This window comes from Oncorhynchus tshawytscha, linkage group LG20 (genome assembly GCF_018296145.1).
Source record: "Oncorhynchus tshawytscha isolate Ot180627B linkage group LG20, Otsh_v2.0, whole genome shotgun sequence".
Classification (NCBI taxonomy): domain Eukaryota; kingdom Metazoa; phylum Chordata; class Actinopteri; order Salmoniformes; family Salmonidae; genus Oncorhynchus; species Oncorhynchus tshawytscha.
The window spans coordinates 23,261,406-23,279,121 of record NC_056448.1 but is presented as its reverse complement, the minus strand read 5'-3'; the positions used below and the strand labels follow the sequence as shown (position 1 = coordinate 23,279,121).

The 17,716-nt window shown below is 40.5% G+C and overlaps 2 protein-coding genes across 4 annotated transcripts; both read left to right on the top strand.

Moving 5' to 3' along the window:
• The first annotated feature begins 3 nt into the window (after positions 1 to 3).
• Positions 4 to 10,002, top strand: ftsj1 (FtsJ RNA 2'-O-methyltransferase 1). Its single transcript, XM_024382265.2, has 11 exons — positions 4 to 118; positions 436 to 562; positions 761 to 830; positions 1,168 to 1,270; positions 1,508 to 1,586; positions 1,757 to 1,809; positions 1,916 to 1,969; positions 4,039 to 4,141; positions 4,290 to 4,373; positions 4,458 to 4,561; positions 9,306 to 10,002. Exons 1-11 carry the CDS (start codon positions 59 to 61, stop codon positions 9,483 to 9,485), a joined length of 1,017 nt encoding a protein of 338 aa, XP_024238033.1. The 5' UTR covers positions 4 to 58; the 3' UTR covers positions 9,486 to 10,002.
• Positions 10,003 to 11,041: 1,039 nt separating this feature from the next.
• On the top strand, positions 11,042 to 14,329 carry LOC112219823. 3 transcript variants are annotated; one of them, XM_024381328.2, is made up of 9 exons: positions 11,042 to 11,910; positions 12,042 to 12,077; positions 12,177 to 12,467; positions 12,654 to 12,950; positions 13,049 to 13,117; positions 13,279 to 13,380; positions 13,507 to 13,534; positions 13,638 to 13,669; positions 13,766 to 14,329. In XM_024381328.2, exons 1-9 carry the CDS (start codon positions 11,883 to 11,885, stop codon positions 13,777 to 13,779), a joined length of 897 nt encoding a protein of 298 aa, XP_024237096.1. In that variant the 5' UTR covers positions 11,042 to 11,882; the 3' UTR covers positions 13,780 to 14,329. The 3 variants fall into 3 exon arrangements, 2 of the variants coding, with proteins under 2 accessions (XP_024237096.1, XP_024237095.1); XR_002948797.2 differs by having other exon boundaries at positions 13,263 to 13,534; XM_024381327.2 differs by having other exon boundaries at positions 13,279 to 13,534.
• Positions 14,330 to 17,716: the final 3,387 nt, after the last annotated feature.

Here is a 17,716-nt window from a genome sequence, read left to right as displayed (position 1 = left end):
TTGACCATCGATTGAAGATTAACGCTTAGAATTTTGTACAGGCGTTAACGAGGCAACTATGTTGGGTCCTCACAACGTCAACGTTTACGTGAGTAAAGCACAGCAAGGAAGTAAAAGTGTGAGTATGCACACAATAAACCTATTTCCCTTCCACATTTGTCCTGAATTTCTATATTTGTTTGTCTGAAAGTGAATGCGAACATATTTAGCACATTTTCAGTTTGCTAGCTTGTCAGGAAGCTAAGCAAACGGTTCCATAAATAGACTTAGCTTGGGATTGCTAGACTTTTAGCTAACGGCTAAGTCAACTTCACCTGAAAGGAATAGGACTTATCATGTTGCAATAAAGGGCTGTGGCCTAGTCTTATGTTACTGACATCTAAACTGCTCTGGCCTAACTAACCTAATGTGACTGAAATCTGTTTTGTTGTGCAGGTGAAGATGGGCCGCTCCTCCAAAGACAAACGGGATATCTACTACCGTCTTGCCAAGGAGGAGGGCTGGAGGGCCAGGAGCGCCTTCAAACTACTGCAACTGGATGAGGAGTTTGGCCTGTTCAAAGGCAAGAAGGCCCCTTGGGTTAACATTTCTGGCCATTGTTGTTTTACCCTAGGTCAACATTAGACATCAATGGCTTATGTTATTGGGTATGGCCATTGTAAAATATAACATTATGCCAAAGGAAAAAGGGAGATGAATTTGATCATCCATTTCTGATGTCACTTGAATATGAAATTGACAACCATTTCTCCCTCCCCAGGTGTAAAAAGGGCAGTCGACCTCTGTGCTGCCCCAGGCAGCTGGAGCCAGGTCCTGAGCCGTAAACTCAGGTTGGTTTCAATCTCTTTACTTTCCTTGGCTCCCTAGTGGCGCAGTGGTCTAAGGCACTGCATCTCAGTGCAAGAGGTCCCTGGTTCAAATCCAGGCTGTATCACATCTGTCCGTGATTGGGAGTCGCATAGTGTGGCGCACAATTGGCCCAGTGTCGTCTGGGTTTGGCCAGGGTAGGCCGTCATTGTGAATAAGAATTTGTTCTTAGCTGACTTGCCTAGTTAATTTAAGGTTAAATAAATTCTACTTGAAGCATAGTTGGCGTCTTTTAGTATGGGGTGTTAAGAAATAGTGTGCATAACACTAATATTGTACATTTATCTGACGGTTTGACAGAGGAAAGGAGGAGAAGAGTGAGGAGGTGAAGATAGTGGCGGTGGACCTACAGGCCATGGCTCCTCTCCCTGGGGTGACACAGATCCAGGGGGACATCACCAAGGTAACTGTAGCATGGAGTTATAGAGAAACTATAATACCAACACACTTCTGGAACACTGAATTCGTTGCAGTATTGGCTTGATTCCTTTCAGAGAATGAAGTACAATTCATCAAGGGCAGAGCAAAGGGGATAATAAATGTTTGGTTTGGAATGCAGACATTGTATAACATATTTGGATCAGATTCTCAAACTCTATTTCAACAAAGCTGGCGGGTCAAATATATCTATTGCTTTTAGATCTCCACTGCCCTGGAGATAATCAGGCATTTTGAAGGACAGCCTGCAGACCTGGTAGTGTGTGATGGAGCCCCAGACGGTGAGTGTGAGAGTGTTTTCTTCCCTCTGGTTTCAGTTTGGTTTGTGTCCTCTTGCATTGAGTTGCATACATTTCTCTTAGTTGCCACTGTGGGGTTTGTTGTGTTTTCTTCATTGCACTATATGCGTATGGCTTTTCCATATTGGTCATTTTCTGGCTTGTCTACATAGTGACAGGACTCCATGATGTGGATGAGTACATCCAAGCTCAGCTCCTATTGGCTGTGAGTATCACACTGCAATACTGTGTAATATTGAGTTGAATCCCAAATGGCTGATCAGTTATCTTTGTTTATCCTTTATAATCAATTTCTAAATACCCCGTCTCAGGCCCTAAACATTACAACACACGTCCTGAAACCTGGAGGAACATTTGTTGCAAAGGTAGGCTGTATGTTGGATGAGGACTTGTTTGTATTTGTATTTATTAGGGATCTCCATTAGTTACTGCCAAGGCAGCAGTTACTCTTCCTGGGGTCCAAACGGATTCCGGCACTTACATCAGATATAAAACAAAAGATAAAACAGTACATCATATAACATTATTACACCACTACATATTAGAGGTCGACCAATTAATGCCATCGTTGATTAATTAGGGCCGATTTCAATTTTTCATAACAATCGGTACTCAGCATTTTTGGATGCCGATTATGGCCGATTACATTGTATTCCACGAGGAGACTGCGTGGCAGGCTGACCACCTGTTACTCGAGTGCAGCAAGGAGCCAAGGTAAGTTGCTAACTAGCATTAAACTTATCTTATAAAAAACAATCAATCTTCACATCACTAGTTAACTACACATGGTTGATTATATTACTAGGTTAACTAGCTTGTCCTGCGTTGCACATAATCAATGCGGTGCCTGTTCATTTATCATCGAATCACAGCCTACTTCGCCAAACGGGTGATGATTTAACAAAGCGCAGTTGAGAAAAAAGCACAATCGTTGCACGAATGTACCTAACCATAAACATCAATGCCTTTCTTAAAATCAATACACAGAAGTATATTTTTTTAAACTTGCATATTTAGTTTTAAAAAAAATGTTCGTAGGCAATATTAACTAGGGAAATTGTGTCACTTCTCTTGCATTCATTGCACGCAGAGTCAAGGTACATGCAACAGTTTGGGCCGCCTGGCTCGTTGCGAACTAATTTGCCAGAATTGTACATAATTATGACATTGAAGGTTGTTCAATGTAACAGCAATATTTAGACTTGGGGTTGCCACCCATTAGATAAAATATGTAACGGTTCCGTATTTCACTGAAAGTATAAATGTTTTGTTTTCGAAATGATAGTTTCTGATTTGACCATATTAATGACCAAAAGCCTGTATTTCTGTGTTTGTTATATTATAATTAAGTCTCTGATTTGATATTTGATAGAGCAGTCTGACTGAGCGGTGGTAGGCAGCAGCAGGTTCGTAAGCATTCATTCAAACTTTACTGCATTTGCCAGCAGCTCTTAGCAATGCTTGAGTCACAGCGCTGTTTATGACTTCAAGCCTATCAACTCCTGAGATTAGGCTGGCAATTCTAAAGTGCCTATTAGAACATCCAATAGTCAAAGGTATATGAAATACAAATGGTATAGAGAGAAATAGTCGACACGTCATAATTCCTATAATAACTACAACCTAAAACTTCTTAACTGGGAATATTGAAGAACAGGGAATATTGAACCACCAGCTTTCATATGTTCTGAGCAAGGAACTTAAACGTTAGCTTTTTTACACGGAACATATTGCACTTTTACTTTCTTCTCCAAAACTCTTTTTGCATTATTTAAACCAAATTGAGCATGTTTCATTATTTATTTGAGACTAAATATTTTATGTTTTATATTAAGTTAAAATAAGTGTTCATTGTTCATTCAGTATTGTTGGAATTGTCATTATTACAAATATATATTAATACAGTGGGGCAAAAAAGTATTTAGTCAGCCACCAATTGTGCAAGTTCTCCCACTTAAAAATGAGAGAGGCCTGTAATGTTCATCATATGTACACTTCAACTATGACAGACAAAATGAGAAAATAAATGTGATTCACAATATGATTTTCTGGATTTCTTTTCTTATTTTGTCTGTCATAGTTGAAGTGTACATATGATGAAAATTACAGGCCTCTCTCATTTGTAAGTGGGAGAACTTGCACAATTGGTGGCTGACTAAATACTTTTTTGCCCCACTGTACATATAAAAATCGGTTGATTAATCGGTAACGGCTTTTTTTGGTCCTCCAATAATATCGGCGTTGAAAAATCATAATCGGTCGACCTCTACTACATATCTACAATACAAAATGAATAATACCAACACTATTACAATGTATGTGTGTGTTGATGTAACAAGTTCTGCACTTTGTTTGTTTTTTAAAATTGTTTAGAGAAATGAGCTAAGAAGCCTATGTCATGTAGAAGTTATCTTATTCTGTGGTTACTGTGTAGATATTCCGGGGGAAGGACGTGACCCTCCTGTACTCCCAGCTTAAGATATTCTTCAGTAGTGTGACCTGTGCTAAGCCCCGGAGCAGCAGGAACTCCAGCATAGGTGAGCTGGAGACCACAGCTGACACTGGTCATACACCGGATCATAGATGGTTTCCATTCAAATGCTTTGACAGAAGGGTTGAAGGATTAAGTAGGCGATGTGCTGCTCGAGTCTAATATTTGTTTGTTTCATTCTCTCATTTCTACAGAGGCATTTGTGATGTGTCAGAATTACTCTCCTCCAGTAGGATATGTGCCAAACATGTCCAATCCTCTACTGGATCACTCATATGGTAACAACACAGTGATGTTTCCCATGTTCCTCATGTTTCAACTCCATATACACTGGTACTCAAGTTGGTTTCTGTCTGTTTCAGATGTAGATTTTAACCAGCTGGAGGGACCAAACAGAATCATAGTTCCTTTCTTGGCCTGTGGAGACCTGAGTGCCTTTGACTCGGACCGGACCTACCCTCTCCAGGTATTGATATTCAGATACATGTCTCTGTTGATATATGTATTGTAGACCAATGCTTTTCTTTACTAGTCTCAAAGCTGTTACTCCATAGATAATATGCGTCATATTAGGCCTGATCCCAATTAGTCGACTGATCAATTGTTTGGTCGTTAGACTGTTGGTCGACAGAGATTGTTTTAGTCGAGCAGTAACAAATATATACACACACTACCGTTCCAATGTTTGGGGTCACCTAGATTTAATTTTTTTTGTCCTTTAAAATAACATCACATTTATGTTATTTTTATTTTAACCCGCAAAACACAAGTCTCAACAGTGAAGAGGCAACTCTGGGATGCTGGCCTTCTAGGCAGAGTTGCAAAGAAAAAGCCATATCTCAGACTGGCCAGTAATAAGAAAAGATTAGGATGGGCAAAAGAACACAGACACTGGACAGAGGAACTCTGCCTAGAATGCCAGCATCCCGGAGTCGCCTCTTCTCTGTTCCCTCTAATGTACTTGTCCTCTTGCTCAGTTGTGCACCGGGGCCTCCCACTCCTCTTTCTATTCTGGTTAGATCCAGTGTGCTCTGTTCTGTGAAGGGAGTAGTACACAGCGAGTAGTACACAGCGTTGTACAAGATCTTAAGGTTCTTGGCAATTTCTCCCATGGAATAGCCTTCATTACTCAGAACAAGAATAGATTGACGAGTTTCAGAATTTTTTTTTTTTTTTCTGGCCATTTTGAGCCTGTAATCGAACCCACAAATGCTGATGCTCCAGATACTCAACTAGTCTAAAGAAGGCCCGTTTGATTGCTTCTTTAATCATAACAACAGTTTTCAGCTGTGCTAACATAATTGCACAAGGGTTTTCTATTGGTCAATTAGCCTTTTAAAATGAGAAACTTGGATTAGCTAACACAACGTGCCATTGGAACACAGGAGTGATGGTTGCTGATAATGGGCCTCTGTACACCTATGTAGATATTGCATTAAAAATCCAGCTACAATGGTCATTTACAACTTTAACAATGTCTACACTGTATTTCTGATCAATTTGATGTTATTTTAATGGACAGAAAATGAGCTTTTCTTTCAAAAACAAGGACGTTTCTAAGTGACCCCAAACTTTTGAACGGTAGTGTATGTACATACATACTTAAAGTACCAGTTAAAAGTTTGGACACACCTACTCATTCCAGGTTAAATTTTTTTTGTTCTATGTTCTATATTGTAGAATAATAGTGAAGACATCAAAACTATGAAATAACACGTTGCATCATGCAGTAACCAAAAAAGCGTTAAACAAATACAAATATATTTGAGATTCTTCAAAGTAGCCACCCTTTGCCTTGACAGCTTTGCACACTCTTGTGTATACAGTGCATTCAGAAAGTATTCAGACCCCTTTACTTTTCACACATTTTGTTACGTTACAGCCTTATTCTAAAATGTATTCAATCATATTTTTCCTTCTTCAATCTACACACAATACCCCATGATGACCAAGCGAAACACACAAGTTTTTAGAAATGTTTGCAAATGTATTCAAAATAAATGACAGAAATACCTTATTTACGTAAGTATTCAGACCCTTTGCTTGAAATCAGGTACATCCTGTTTCCATTGATCATCCTTGATGTTTCTACAATTTGATTAGTCTATGCCACTCTGACATTGTTCGTCCAAATGATGTATATATTTTTCAATTCCAATTCTTTACTTTAGATTGTGTGTATTGTTAGATATTACTACCCTGTTGGATCTAGAAACACAAGCATTTCACTACACTGCTAAACATGTGTATGTGACAAATAAGATTTGATTTGTTGCTACTGGTATACGACTCCTTGCGTGCCTCAACTTATAATGCGTTAGTTGCTTACTGGACCTTGGCAAACTGTGTGAAATGTTAACTAGCTAACGAACTATCCACTATTAACTGTTTTCCCTCTACAGTATGTGGTTAATTTTCAGAATGAGAGAATTAGGTGAAAATGAGGAGTTGCTTGTTAAACAAGTGGATTCAGGGATCAAGTGTAGCTGGAACTGGGCCTGGCTTAAACTGTATGCCACTATAGAGGTGAAAGGAACACCACACACTTTCCCTCTTTCTCAACACAGTGGATAAAAGGGGTATGCCAGGTGTACTCTCTGCCTGAAAGAGATCCATTATACCAACGGGTATCATGCTCTGCTGGCACATTGTAGAACAGATGTCCACAGGCAGAAAGTGTACAATGTAATAATGTGCAGTATAGCCCAAATATATTGTTTTTGTTGTGTTAAACTTGACAGTAACATTAGTGTATTGTTTTTTTCTCAGGACTTGAGTGTCATTTGCAGTAAAGTCTAGGCAACAAATAACGTTGGATTGCTTTTTTCAATTTCTTTAGCTGTGTGTTTGGTTCATATTAACCACTTATTTTACACACAGAGACTGATCATGTAGATCATATTCTTTGTTTTAATTAGTTAAAACCTGCATTTCCCCCTAGCAGGGATTTTTTTTCAGTTTCAGTGCAACAAAAAAAAGTGTCACCTTTTTGTGCCCTCACCAGTTTGCATCCCTGCCAAATACAGGTGTGCCAAGCTTGTAGCGTCATACCGAAGAAGATTCAAGGCTGTAATCACAGCCAAAGGTCCTTTAACATAGTACTGAGTAAAGGGTCTGAATACTTATGTAAATGTAATATTTAAGTACTTTTTTTTTGCTAATTTATATTTTAAAAATAAACATTTTTTGCTTTGTCATTATGGGGTGTTGCATGTAGGTTGAGGGGGGAAACAATGTATTCAATTTTAGAATAAGGCCGTATGTGGAAAAAGTTAATGGGTCTGAATACTTTCCGAAGGCACTGTATTTGCACCCATCTCAATGAACTAATTGCGGAGGCCTAAACTAAAAGCCAATTTATGCTTGATTTGAAAATGTGGTCACAGGCTCCATACGGAGGGTGTGATGCAATTGCGGAGGTATACAGAGGCCAAATCGAGCTCTGTACCGCATCGCCATATGCCTCCCAAATGTATTAACATGTCCACATTGACATGGTTGACAGTAGGTGGGGGCGGTACATCCTGTATAAGCGCAAACTCACTTCCTTGACAACAGCTCTGCACTGCTCCGTGAAGCGCAATAAGTATTCTTAGGTTCTGAAAAAGCAGAGTTAAAAACTCAGTGTAGCAAAATGCTTGTCTGTATTGCTCCAATGCAGTAATAAGTATATTTCAAGCTAGAACCCAACAGTATGAACGCCCTGGCTTCTGCTGAGGCCATATCACCGTAAATGTTTCATGGCCAATGCAGACGTCAGATTGACCATGCGCCCAGATGCACAATGCACTTCTCTCTCCAGACTGCGCTCTCTCCTGCCAATTTGTGCACCTTCATTGTTTCATAACTTCATTGTGTGAATTGTTTGCATTTGATTGTTAGTGTATATCAATTCCCCATTACATGTATCACCAGAAGTACATTTTCTGTTAATTCCTATAATTTCAAATCTACAATGTTTGTTACTTTGGTTACGTTCATTTCTTTTAATGATGGACGAGCACGCATAGAAGTAGGCCTATAGCCTACCTGTGTCCAATTGGTGATCGGATAGTATTTCTGCTTATTGCACCACCCCTAATGTCCTGTGAAGCTTCTCAAAGTAATGTTTTATTCACCTCAAACAGCAAGCAAACAAACTCTGTTTTTACATCCATTAAGAATTACAATAGTTCCTCAATGTATTTGAAAAAATCTTTCTCGCTCTCTCCCTTTCGATAACCACTCGGCGTGGAATTGAAAATTGTCATGCTCTGATCCAGTGGAAACGTCATAAAATAGGCTTATCATTGTTGGACTGAAATAGGTTCCGGCACTCATTTTGGGTGCTGGTACAGTTTATATTTAGGTGCAAGAGCGCCACAATACTTTTGAGCTAATATTCTTTTAAGAGGAACAGGAGCTCAAGCAGTATACAATTTGAGGTGCTGTACTCAGCTCTGGTGAGTTCCTGCCCAAGTCAAGCACTGCCTCTAATCCCTTGTGCAAATCGCCTACAGCTGTGTCTGTCCGGAGCTCACTGACGCGGGAAACTGAGGGCCCAGAATATTTTCGGGCCGGACCCAAGTTAATAGTTGATACCAATGTTTCAAGTTCGTTGCAGACAGGCCATGTGTAGCCAATGTGATTTATAGGATATTTATTTTTTTCTGGATATTTTCTATACAGGCTGCTATGTTTTTATTTGTTGAATTTATGTAGGCTATTTTAAGTTTGCAAATTAAGTACATTTTACAGGGTATTTCACAAAAATGTGCATATGAAAACCATAACACGCACGCACAGATCGGTAGAAATTGTAAGATAAATTACCATTCCACATGAGAAAGGTTGCAGACTCCCCGTGTAGCCTATTACCGGCAACAGGAGAGTAATAGCAGAATCTGCGAAAGCCAGCAGGAGTGGGAGGAGAATTGATGGGTCAGGTTAAGGTTTTTATCTTCTGGTTATCTAAATCTCTGGCGCCCTCTTGAGGCATCAAACTAATCTTAAAGCATCAGACAAGCTCAATGTATCTAGTTGATTTTATTACAACACATATGGTGTGTCTTTATATGGAATAATACAGGTTTAAAAATGTTTAGCAATCGATTGGTCGAAAGAACAGGTGACTTTCAGTCAACCAACATTTGTGTTTGTCGGAGACAGACTTACTTCATATGAAACTTTTGTGCTGTGCACATTAAACTTAATATTATTTTTCTTCGTAGTTGGATGCCAGTAAGGAATACAAGTACACGCCCCCCACCCAGCCCCCCATTCGCCCACCCTACCAGCAGGCCTGTCAACTACGCAAGAACAACCTATTGGCCAAAGAGGACTCCCCCTCTCTTCCATTGGATGAAGCCCTTTCAAATATGGACATTTCAACCAGTCGGGAAGAGTCATAGTGTGTTCAGTTTATTAAACGTTTTGCTACGTTGTGTGGCGGTTTGTACTGAACGACACATTTGCCCACAACGGAGCACACAGTGCTTCAACGGTCTTTGTGGTATGTTTGCTCCCATTTGGTGGGAGGGTTGTGGCCTGATTAATATGGTTATGACCATTTGTAATCTCAACTTGTGCAGCACACCATACACAATCACCCTCTGGGCCACCATAATCACAACATTCTTCATCTGGTCGTTCAGAACAGCACCATGTCCATGGAACACTGAGTCCTGCTGAATGTGGCAATAGTTGTCTTCCCTAACAGAGAGAACTGGCATTTCATAGAGCAGAAACAGAGAAAGAAAGAAAGAGAGGATATTTGGTTCAGAAAAGCCTTGAATGCGTAAAGACTGTATAGATCATTTTTGCCACATGTTTTACCAATCAATTTCAATTGTCATGTTGTACCTTTATCGTGTTTTTATTTTGTATTTTCTGTTTTTACTTCTAAAATAAATAACATTTGCTCCAGCACTCCCATGTTTTTCTGTTCTGTGATCTGCTTTCCAATGACCAGTCACATATCCTGGCTCAAAAAGCACTTTTTGCTCCCTAGTCTTTGGCTGGACATTGAGATATGAATGAAGAAATAGGGACAACACATGGGTTCATGGTATTGCAGAGTAACAAAGTAAATCTCATGAATCTGTGATTGGTAGTCCTACTGTACCAGTAATGTTTCCTCTAAACTGCGCCCCTCCTCCAGGACTGCCTCGCAGAAGGAATGCCATGCAGCGCAGAGACGCAAGAGATTGAACTTCACTGAGTTCGCCGCATTAGTTTGCAATGTAGGCCTGCATTGAACACCACATATATGCTACTGTAGTCTATATCATAGAAATCACAAGCTATTTCCATGTGAAAATGTTATGGGATTTGCTCCATTGGTTTTGTTAGTAGGCCTACATTATGCTCAAATAGCCACAATAGTCTATTGGCTCCTGTCTAAAACTGTAAGGGTACAGCCTCAGTGTTCAATGTAAATGTGCTGGAAGTTGCACAAAATTCTCACTATGTTCAAGTTTCTGCTCACAAAACAAACATTTGCTCAGTGGCTGAAAAAATTTAAGGGAAAAAAATCTAACAGTGGACCTGTTAGATGGGGTAAAACACATGGTTTGGAGAGACAAACAAGTAAGATGGTAAAATCAGATATTCTGTAACCATTTAGTTGGCAATTACTTTTCTTTCTGCGTTTGCAATACATTAACATTATTTAGCAGACACTTATCCAGAGTGGCATAGAGTAGTGCGTGCAAACGTTTTCATATTTTCTTTGTCCATACTGGTGCCCGTGGGAATTCAAATCTTCACCCCTGGTGTTGCAAGCGCCATGCTTTACCAACTGAGCCACACAGGACACTTGTAGCTGAGCATCAACAGGGTAGCCTAGTGGTTAGTGTTGGACTAGTAACCGGAAGGTTGCAAGTTCAAACCCCCGAGCTGACAAGGTACAAAATCTGTCGTTCTGCCCCTGAACAGGCAGTTAACCCACTGTTCCCTAGGCCGTCATTGTAAATAAGAATTTGTTCTTAACTGACTTGCCTAGTTAAATAAAGGTTAAAAAAAAAAAGTCAGCACATAAGGGACCACACTAGGGTTACTGATCATTCACACAGAGACAAGAACACAAGTCAAGACCAACTACAACCGAAGGGCTTTGAATATATACACTGCTCAAAAAAATAAAGGGAACACAACACAATGTAACTCCAAGTCAATCACACTTCTGTGAAATCAAACTGTCCACTGAGGAAGCAACACTGATTGACAATAAATTTCACATGCTGTTGTGCAAATGGAATAGACAACAGGTGGAAATTATAGGCATTTAGCAAGACACCCCCAATAAAGGAGTGGTTCTGCAGGTGGGGCCCACAGACCATTTCTCAATTCCTATGTTTCCTGGCTGATGTTTTGGTCACTTTTGAATGCTGGCGGTGCTTTCACTCTAGTAGTAGCATGAGTGGTAGCAATTCTAGTGGTCATGGAAGTGTGCTACTACCTTTGTTCAAGAAAGTAAGACTGAAAGCAGACCGGTTACCTGAACAGTAGATGTTCATGTAGTTTAAGATGTTTGCCAAACATGCCAAACAATGTATACCTTAAAGACCTACCCCAGTCTCATTTTCACCTAATTTACTTGTGACACAGCCTGGATTTGAACCAGGGACTGTAATGATGCCTCTTGCACTGACATGCAGTGCCTTAGACTTAGATCTTAGGCTGCGTCACTCAGGAGCCCTGTTTGTAAATGATCGGCGCCTCTAGATTGTTCTGCCTCCTAAACATAGGCTGTCAGTTTTTTTCACTTTATCTAAGTGTGTTCACTCCTTCATGAACAAGTTGAAAAGATGTCTCCATCTTATTTAATCTTCATTTGTGAGTATTCAATTATCTCTTATATTTATATTATGAATTAATTGTAACAAAGTAATTCATTTTGATGATGTAGGTTTAATATGTAGGACTTCACATAAAAGCCTTTTTTGAATGTTTTGCCATGTTTAAAGGTATGGCTGCTGTTGCAGTTAAAGAAAGTTGTGCAGGTATGTAATGTATTACCACATAAGAATATTTCCTGAATCATTCTGTTTCTAACAATTAAAATGTGTCTTCTCATAGTTTCTCTCTTTAACTCTAAACAGATTCTGTCCCTACTCCCACCATTGTGTTAGACCCTGGGTTCATCAATGTAGCTATGCCAGTCGTAGTACGCTGTGAGTCAACAAGAGGCACAAAGTGCCACTTCTACAAAGACCACGACCCCAACCCAATAAGAGAAGTGAATTCCGGTGTTTGCCAATTCATATTGTTCTGGAATGAGTTCAAAAAGTGGAACAAGACTGAAGTAGATCTCAGCTGTGCTATTCTACAGAAGAGAGATGGGAAAACGATATCTTCAGAACGAAGTGACACTCGAAGACTTCATGTGAGTGGTGAGTGACAATTTTACCCTAAGGCCTAAATTAGGGCCTAGGGAACATGTTCAGTTATTGTTAAAATAATCCCAAAATTTAGTGACGCTCGAAGACTTCATGTAAGTGGTAAGTGACCATTTTATCACCAGGCAGTATCACATTTGCTTGATTGACGACATCATTTTTTCCCTAATTTACGAACAGATCCCATTGGAATACCCAGGATTTTTGTGGAAAATACAGGAACTTACTTAAGTCTTCGGTGTGAGGCCAAGCATGCTGGTACCTCATGCTACTATTACTTGAACAACACTGAGTCCCCCTTTAAAAGTCAGCCCTACAAAGACAATGTCTGTGTTGGGAAAGTATCGGAAAAGGATCTGCTGAGGAAGAGGAGCAGTGCTGGAGAGATCTTCATCACCTGTGCTGTGGAGCTGGTGGTAGAGGGTGGAGATACTGTGACATCACAGCATAGTGAACCGTTCAAGATTGCCATAGATGGTGAGACCATCAATTAAATTATTGTGCAATCTAACATGACAATCATCTGTCTGTATTGCAATACTGATGCATTTGTCATATTCTTCCTCCAATTGTAGACTCTCCTGGGCCCACCACTTCCTTATCAACATTCAGTACCAATAAAACCAGTGTAACTAATGGAGAAGGTGAATAACCTTAAAATGTTTTTAAACTTACTGTTGATAGACCCACCCACCTAAGAGCATTTCAAGATAACATTGACTGATTCTGTTGCTAATGATCTGTACTGTTTAATCTAATTCAACAAACAATTTCAACTTGACCTGAAAGTCATCGACCCCTTTAGAGTCCTCCTCGGAGTTCCCCCTCTACATCAGTCTGAGTTTTGGGGCCTTTAGCCTTATTCTGCTGGTTGTATCTGTCCTGTGTTTTCTCCGGTACAAGCGAGGTATATGCATTCAAACACTGATACTTCAAGGCTTAATTTGTTCCAATGTCCATTTTGAGTTATTTGTGTATTATACATGTGAAATCGGGGCTGGTTTAATCTATTATCTATTATTTATTTCTGAAGGTGATCAACAAGACTGGTCTGCCAATAGGTAAGTGAGTGATCTATTTGTATTATAATTACATTATATTTGTCTTCATACACATCATTATACAGTGTCATATCTAAATGTACTGGGTAAATTGTCTCAACAGATCCCAATGGAACCAGAACAAAGAAGTTATCTGTAAGTATGAAAGGAAACCTACCACAACATATTCATTTATCAGAAAAGTGGTTATATTCAGTGCTCTACATTTCACCTTTCTCTTATTTGAAACAGATGCAAATGCTTAATTATTTCAACAAGGCGGTCTGAATGTGGGGGATGTGACCATGCTGCATTGTACTAGTTCAAGTGTAAGTGGTAACAGTTCACCTGTTGATGAACTCCCTCCACATCCTTTCTCTGCTTCCTGATTTACATATCTGCCACTCTCTGCTCTTCATGTAGTCTGACACCCTCTGTTCCTCTCAGATGAATGGTGTAATATCTTACTGGGCAAGAAATAGATGTGCATAGGTTTTAAGACATGATCTATTTGAAGTTTCACATTGTTTGTATATAAGGGTAAATACCCGTGTTCTTTTATTGCCTTGTCTTTTTTTAACGCTTTTGTTATTTTATTACTCTTTTTTTATCAACTTTGTATATTGATAGTTTTGCTACTCTACATTTATTCTGCACTTTTGAGGAAGAGCTGAAAGTAAGCATTTCACTGTGCCATTCCACCTTCTGTGCATGTGACAAATAAACATTGATTTAATGTGTAGATTGTGTAGATTAGTTTTAACATACTGGCATACAATTTTCCTATTCTGTACAGCTTTTAATATGTAACTCTGTTTTGAATAAATTAAATACATGTATTGTATTACAGCATTCCCATTTTATGCTGCTATTTGTGGTTCTGTTTTCCTGGATGGTTGGTACCATTTTTTCCCAGTAGATGGGGCGGAAAGATTGTGTGAGTTAGAGAAACAACAGAGGTTCGGAATGGAGAAGGGGGATCGTAGAGATGGGGGTAAAACTCTAACCACTAGTTTGTGGTGACACAGTGTGATGTTAAACACAGTAACTAAACTGGCTGATGTCTCTTGATTCCTGATTGTTTGTGCTTCTGTTTGTGAAGTAGAAGTGACCACATGGGGGGGGGGGTGTACTGATCGTTCACTCTCACTTGTGTATTTCCAGAGAAGACGCAAACAAAGCAGTATAAACTATTTTTGACTTAACCACAATTAAGCTCAAAAGTCTTTCAACACATCTCATATGAAACGACTTCTCAGAAAACATTGTCTGCATGATAATTTCTTAGAGGTGTACAGTTGTCTTCAGAAAGTATTCATACCCTTTGCCTTATTCCACATTTTGTTGTGTTACAGCCTGAAATCCACATTGATTAATAACATTTCCCTCACCCATCTACACACAAAACCCCATAATGACAAAGTGAAAACATGTTTTTAGAAATATTAGCAAATTTATTGAAAATGAAACACAGAAATATCTCATTTACATAAGTATTCACCACCCTGTCAATACTTTGTAGAAGCACCTTTGGCAGCTTTTAGTCATCTTGTGTATGTCTGTATCATCTTTGTACATCTGGATTTGGGGATTTTCTCCCATTATTCCTTGCAGATTTGGTCAAACTGTTAACTTAGATGGTGAGTGGCTGTATCAACATCGTATCCTTCCATGCAGCAGGATACATTCCGAGTAAGGATTTAAGATTAGTCCCGTGTACCGGGTAGTGCTGTGGCTGACCCCCTTAAATAGCTGCTGTCACACTACTTCCACCTCGTGTCGAGGCACAAGGATTGGAGTGATCCAATAGCTCACATAACCGTGGTTACATATGTAAACTTTGTTATGTAGCATTATATTGGATCCCTCCAATATGGTTTCACAATTCCCGATTAATCGGTGAAGTAGTCATGGCCAAGCAAAGAGCAAAGTCCCATAGGACTGAGCTCAGGGCAGTCATGATTGCTGTGTCCCTCCGTCCCCATCCAGGGAAGTGGAGACAACACCCAACATGGCCGTCCCGGCCTCATTGGCGGCGACAATATTGACTCGATAGTACCTAGCAAAGGTGCTAGACGATGCCCAACTGGACGAGGCACAAATGTCATCAAGGGGAACTCCTTGGAGCAGGGCCCACGATGTAGCTACTCCTCTAGTAGAATGCGCCACTACAGCAGATGGCAGAGCCCGCCCGGCCAGCCAGCTGAGGTATAGTGTCCACAATCCAATTTGAGAATCTCTGTTTCGATAGGCTCTTCCCCAGAACTCTCTGACCATAGCAAATGCACAGCTGATCAGACTCTCTTATTGTCTTTGTCTGTGTAACTCAAGTGTCCAATGCCCTCACCGGGCACAGCACATACTGTAGCTCACTTGCAGCCGTGGAGGGGCGTATGCGGACAAATGTAAGGGCCGGTTCACATGCCTGTCAGACAGGACTTTCGGCAAGAAAGAGGGGTTAGGCCAGTGGATAACACTCACCGAAAGAGCATGACATTCACTGACCCTCTTAGTGGAGGTAATAGGCAACAGGAATTCCACCTTTATGGATAGGTGCTTCAAAAACATTAACCCCAGGGGCTCGAAGGGTGGCTTACTAACTGCTAACAGCACCATGTCAAGGTCCCAGCTTAGCACCGAACGGGCCTTCGCTGGACGCAGATGTTGAACTCCTTTCATTAACTTGGAGAGCAATAGGTGGCCACCTATGGGTCCCTCTAGGCCATCATCATGGCATGCAGAGATTGCGGCTAAATACACTCAAAGTGGAATCCGCTCAGCCCGCATCAAGCAGTGATTGTAAAACATTTTTTAACTGTTTGTCCATCACACGACTAGGTGGCAACATTATGACCCTCAAACCTAGTACATAAAATGTCCCACAGCATCTGATATGACACGTTGGTGGAGGAAGCCCTGATGTTCAGCAGCATGTTCACCACATTGTCCTGAATGCCTAGACTGGCCCATTTACACTTCTCAGAGGCCAAGCTCAAAGCTGGAGGGGGTGCAGGTCCGGATGCCACAGTTTCCTCTGAGCCTGAGAGAGAGCAGGTCAGATTTCAAATTTGATTGGTCACATACAGATGGTCAGCATACAAATATGTAGCAGACGATATTGCGGGTGTAGCGAAATGCTTGTGTTTCTAGCTCTAACAGGGCATTAATATCTGCAAGTAATATTTAACAATTTCACAACAATACACACAAATTTAAAGTAAAGGAATATAGTTAAGAATATATCAATATTTGGAAGTGCAATGCTGGACCAGTGCAAAATATGTAAACATTGTTAAAATAACTAGTGTTCCAATTATTAAAGTGGCCAGTCATTTCAAATCTATGTATATAGGGTAGCAGGCTCTAAGGTGTTAGTGATGGCTATTTAACAGTCTGATGGCCTTGAGATTGAAGGCTCTCGGTCCCAGCTTTGATGCACAGGGATGAACAGGGAGTACAGGAGAGGGCTGAGAACGCACCCTTGTGGAGCCCCAGTGTTGAGGATCAGCGGGGTGGAGATGTTGTTACCTACCCTCACCACCTGGGGGCGGCCCGTCAGGAAGTCCAGTACCCAGTTGCACAGGGCAGGGTCGAGACCCACGAGTTTGGAGGGTACTATGGTGTTAAATGCTGAGCTGTAGTTGATGAACAGCATTCTCACATAGGTATTCTTCTTGTCCAGATGGGTTAGGGCAGTGTGCAGTGTGGTTGCGATTGCGTTGTCTGTGGACCTATTGGGGCAGTAAGCAAATTGGAGTGGGTCTAGGGTGTCAGGTAGGGTGGAGGTGATATGGTCCTTGACTAGTCTCTCAAAGCACTTCATGATGACGGAAGTGAGTGCTACGAGGCGGTAGTCGTTTAGCTCAGTTACATTAGCTTTCTTGGGAACAGGAACAATGGTGGCACTCTTGAAGCATGTGGGAACAGCAGACTGGGATAAGGATTGAGGGGCTAAGCAGAGTTGTGTTACTAACAACCAGAGGATTGCAATGAAACCAACCATGACTGGATAATTGTACGTGTAGTGTGTGTGATTACATCGAATGTTTTGTCGAAAGTTGAATGAGACGGAATTCACGACACGAGCGGTTTACAAAATGTTTCGTGTTAGGCTATAAAAATTGATTTTATCAAACAAAACAACCATTCATTGTGTAGCTGGGACCCATGGGATTGCAAACAGAGGAAGATCTTCAAAGGTAA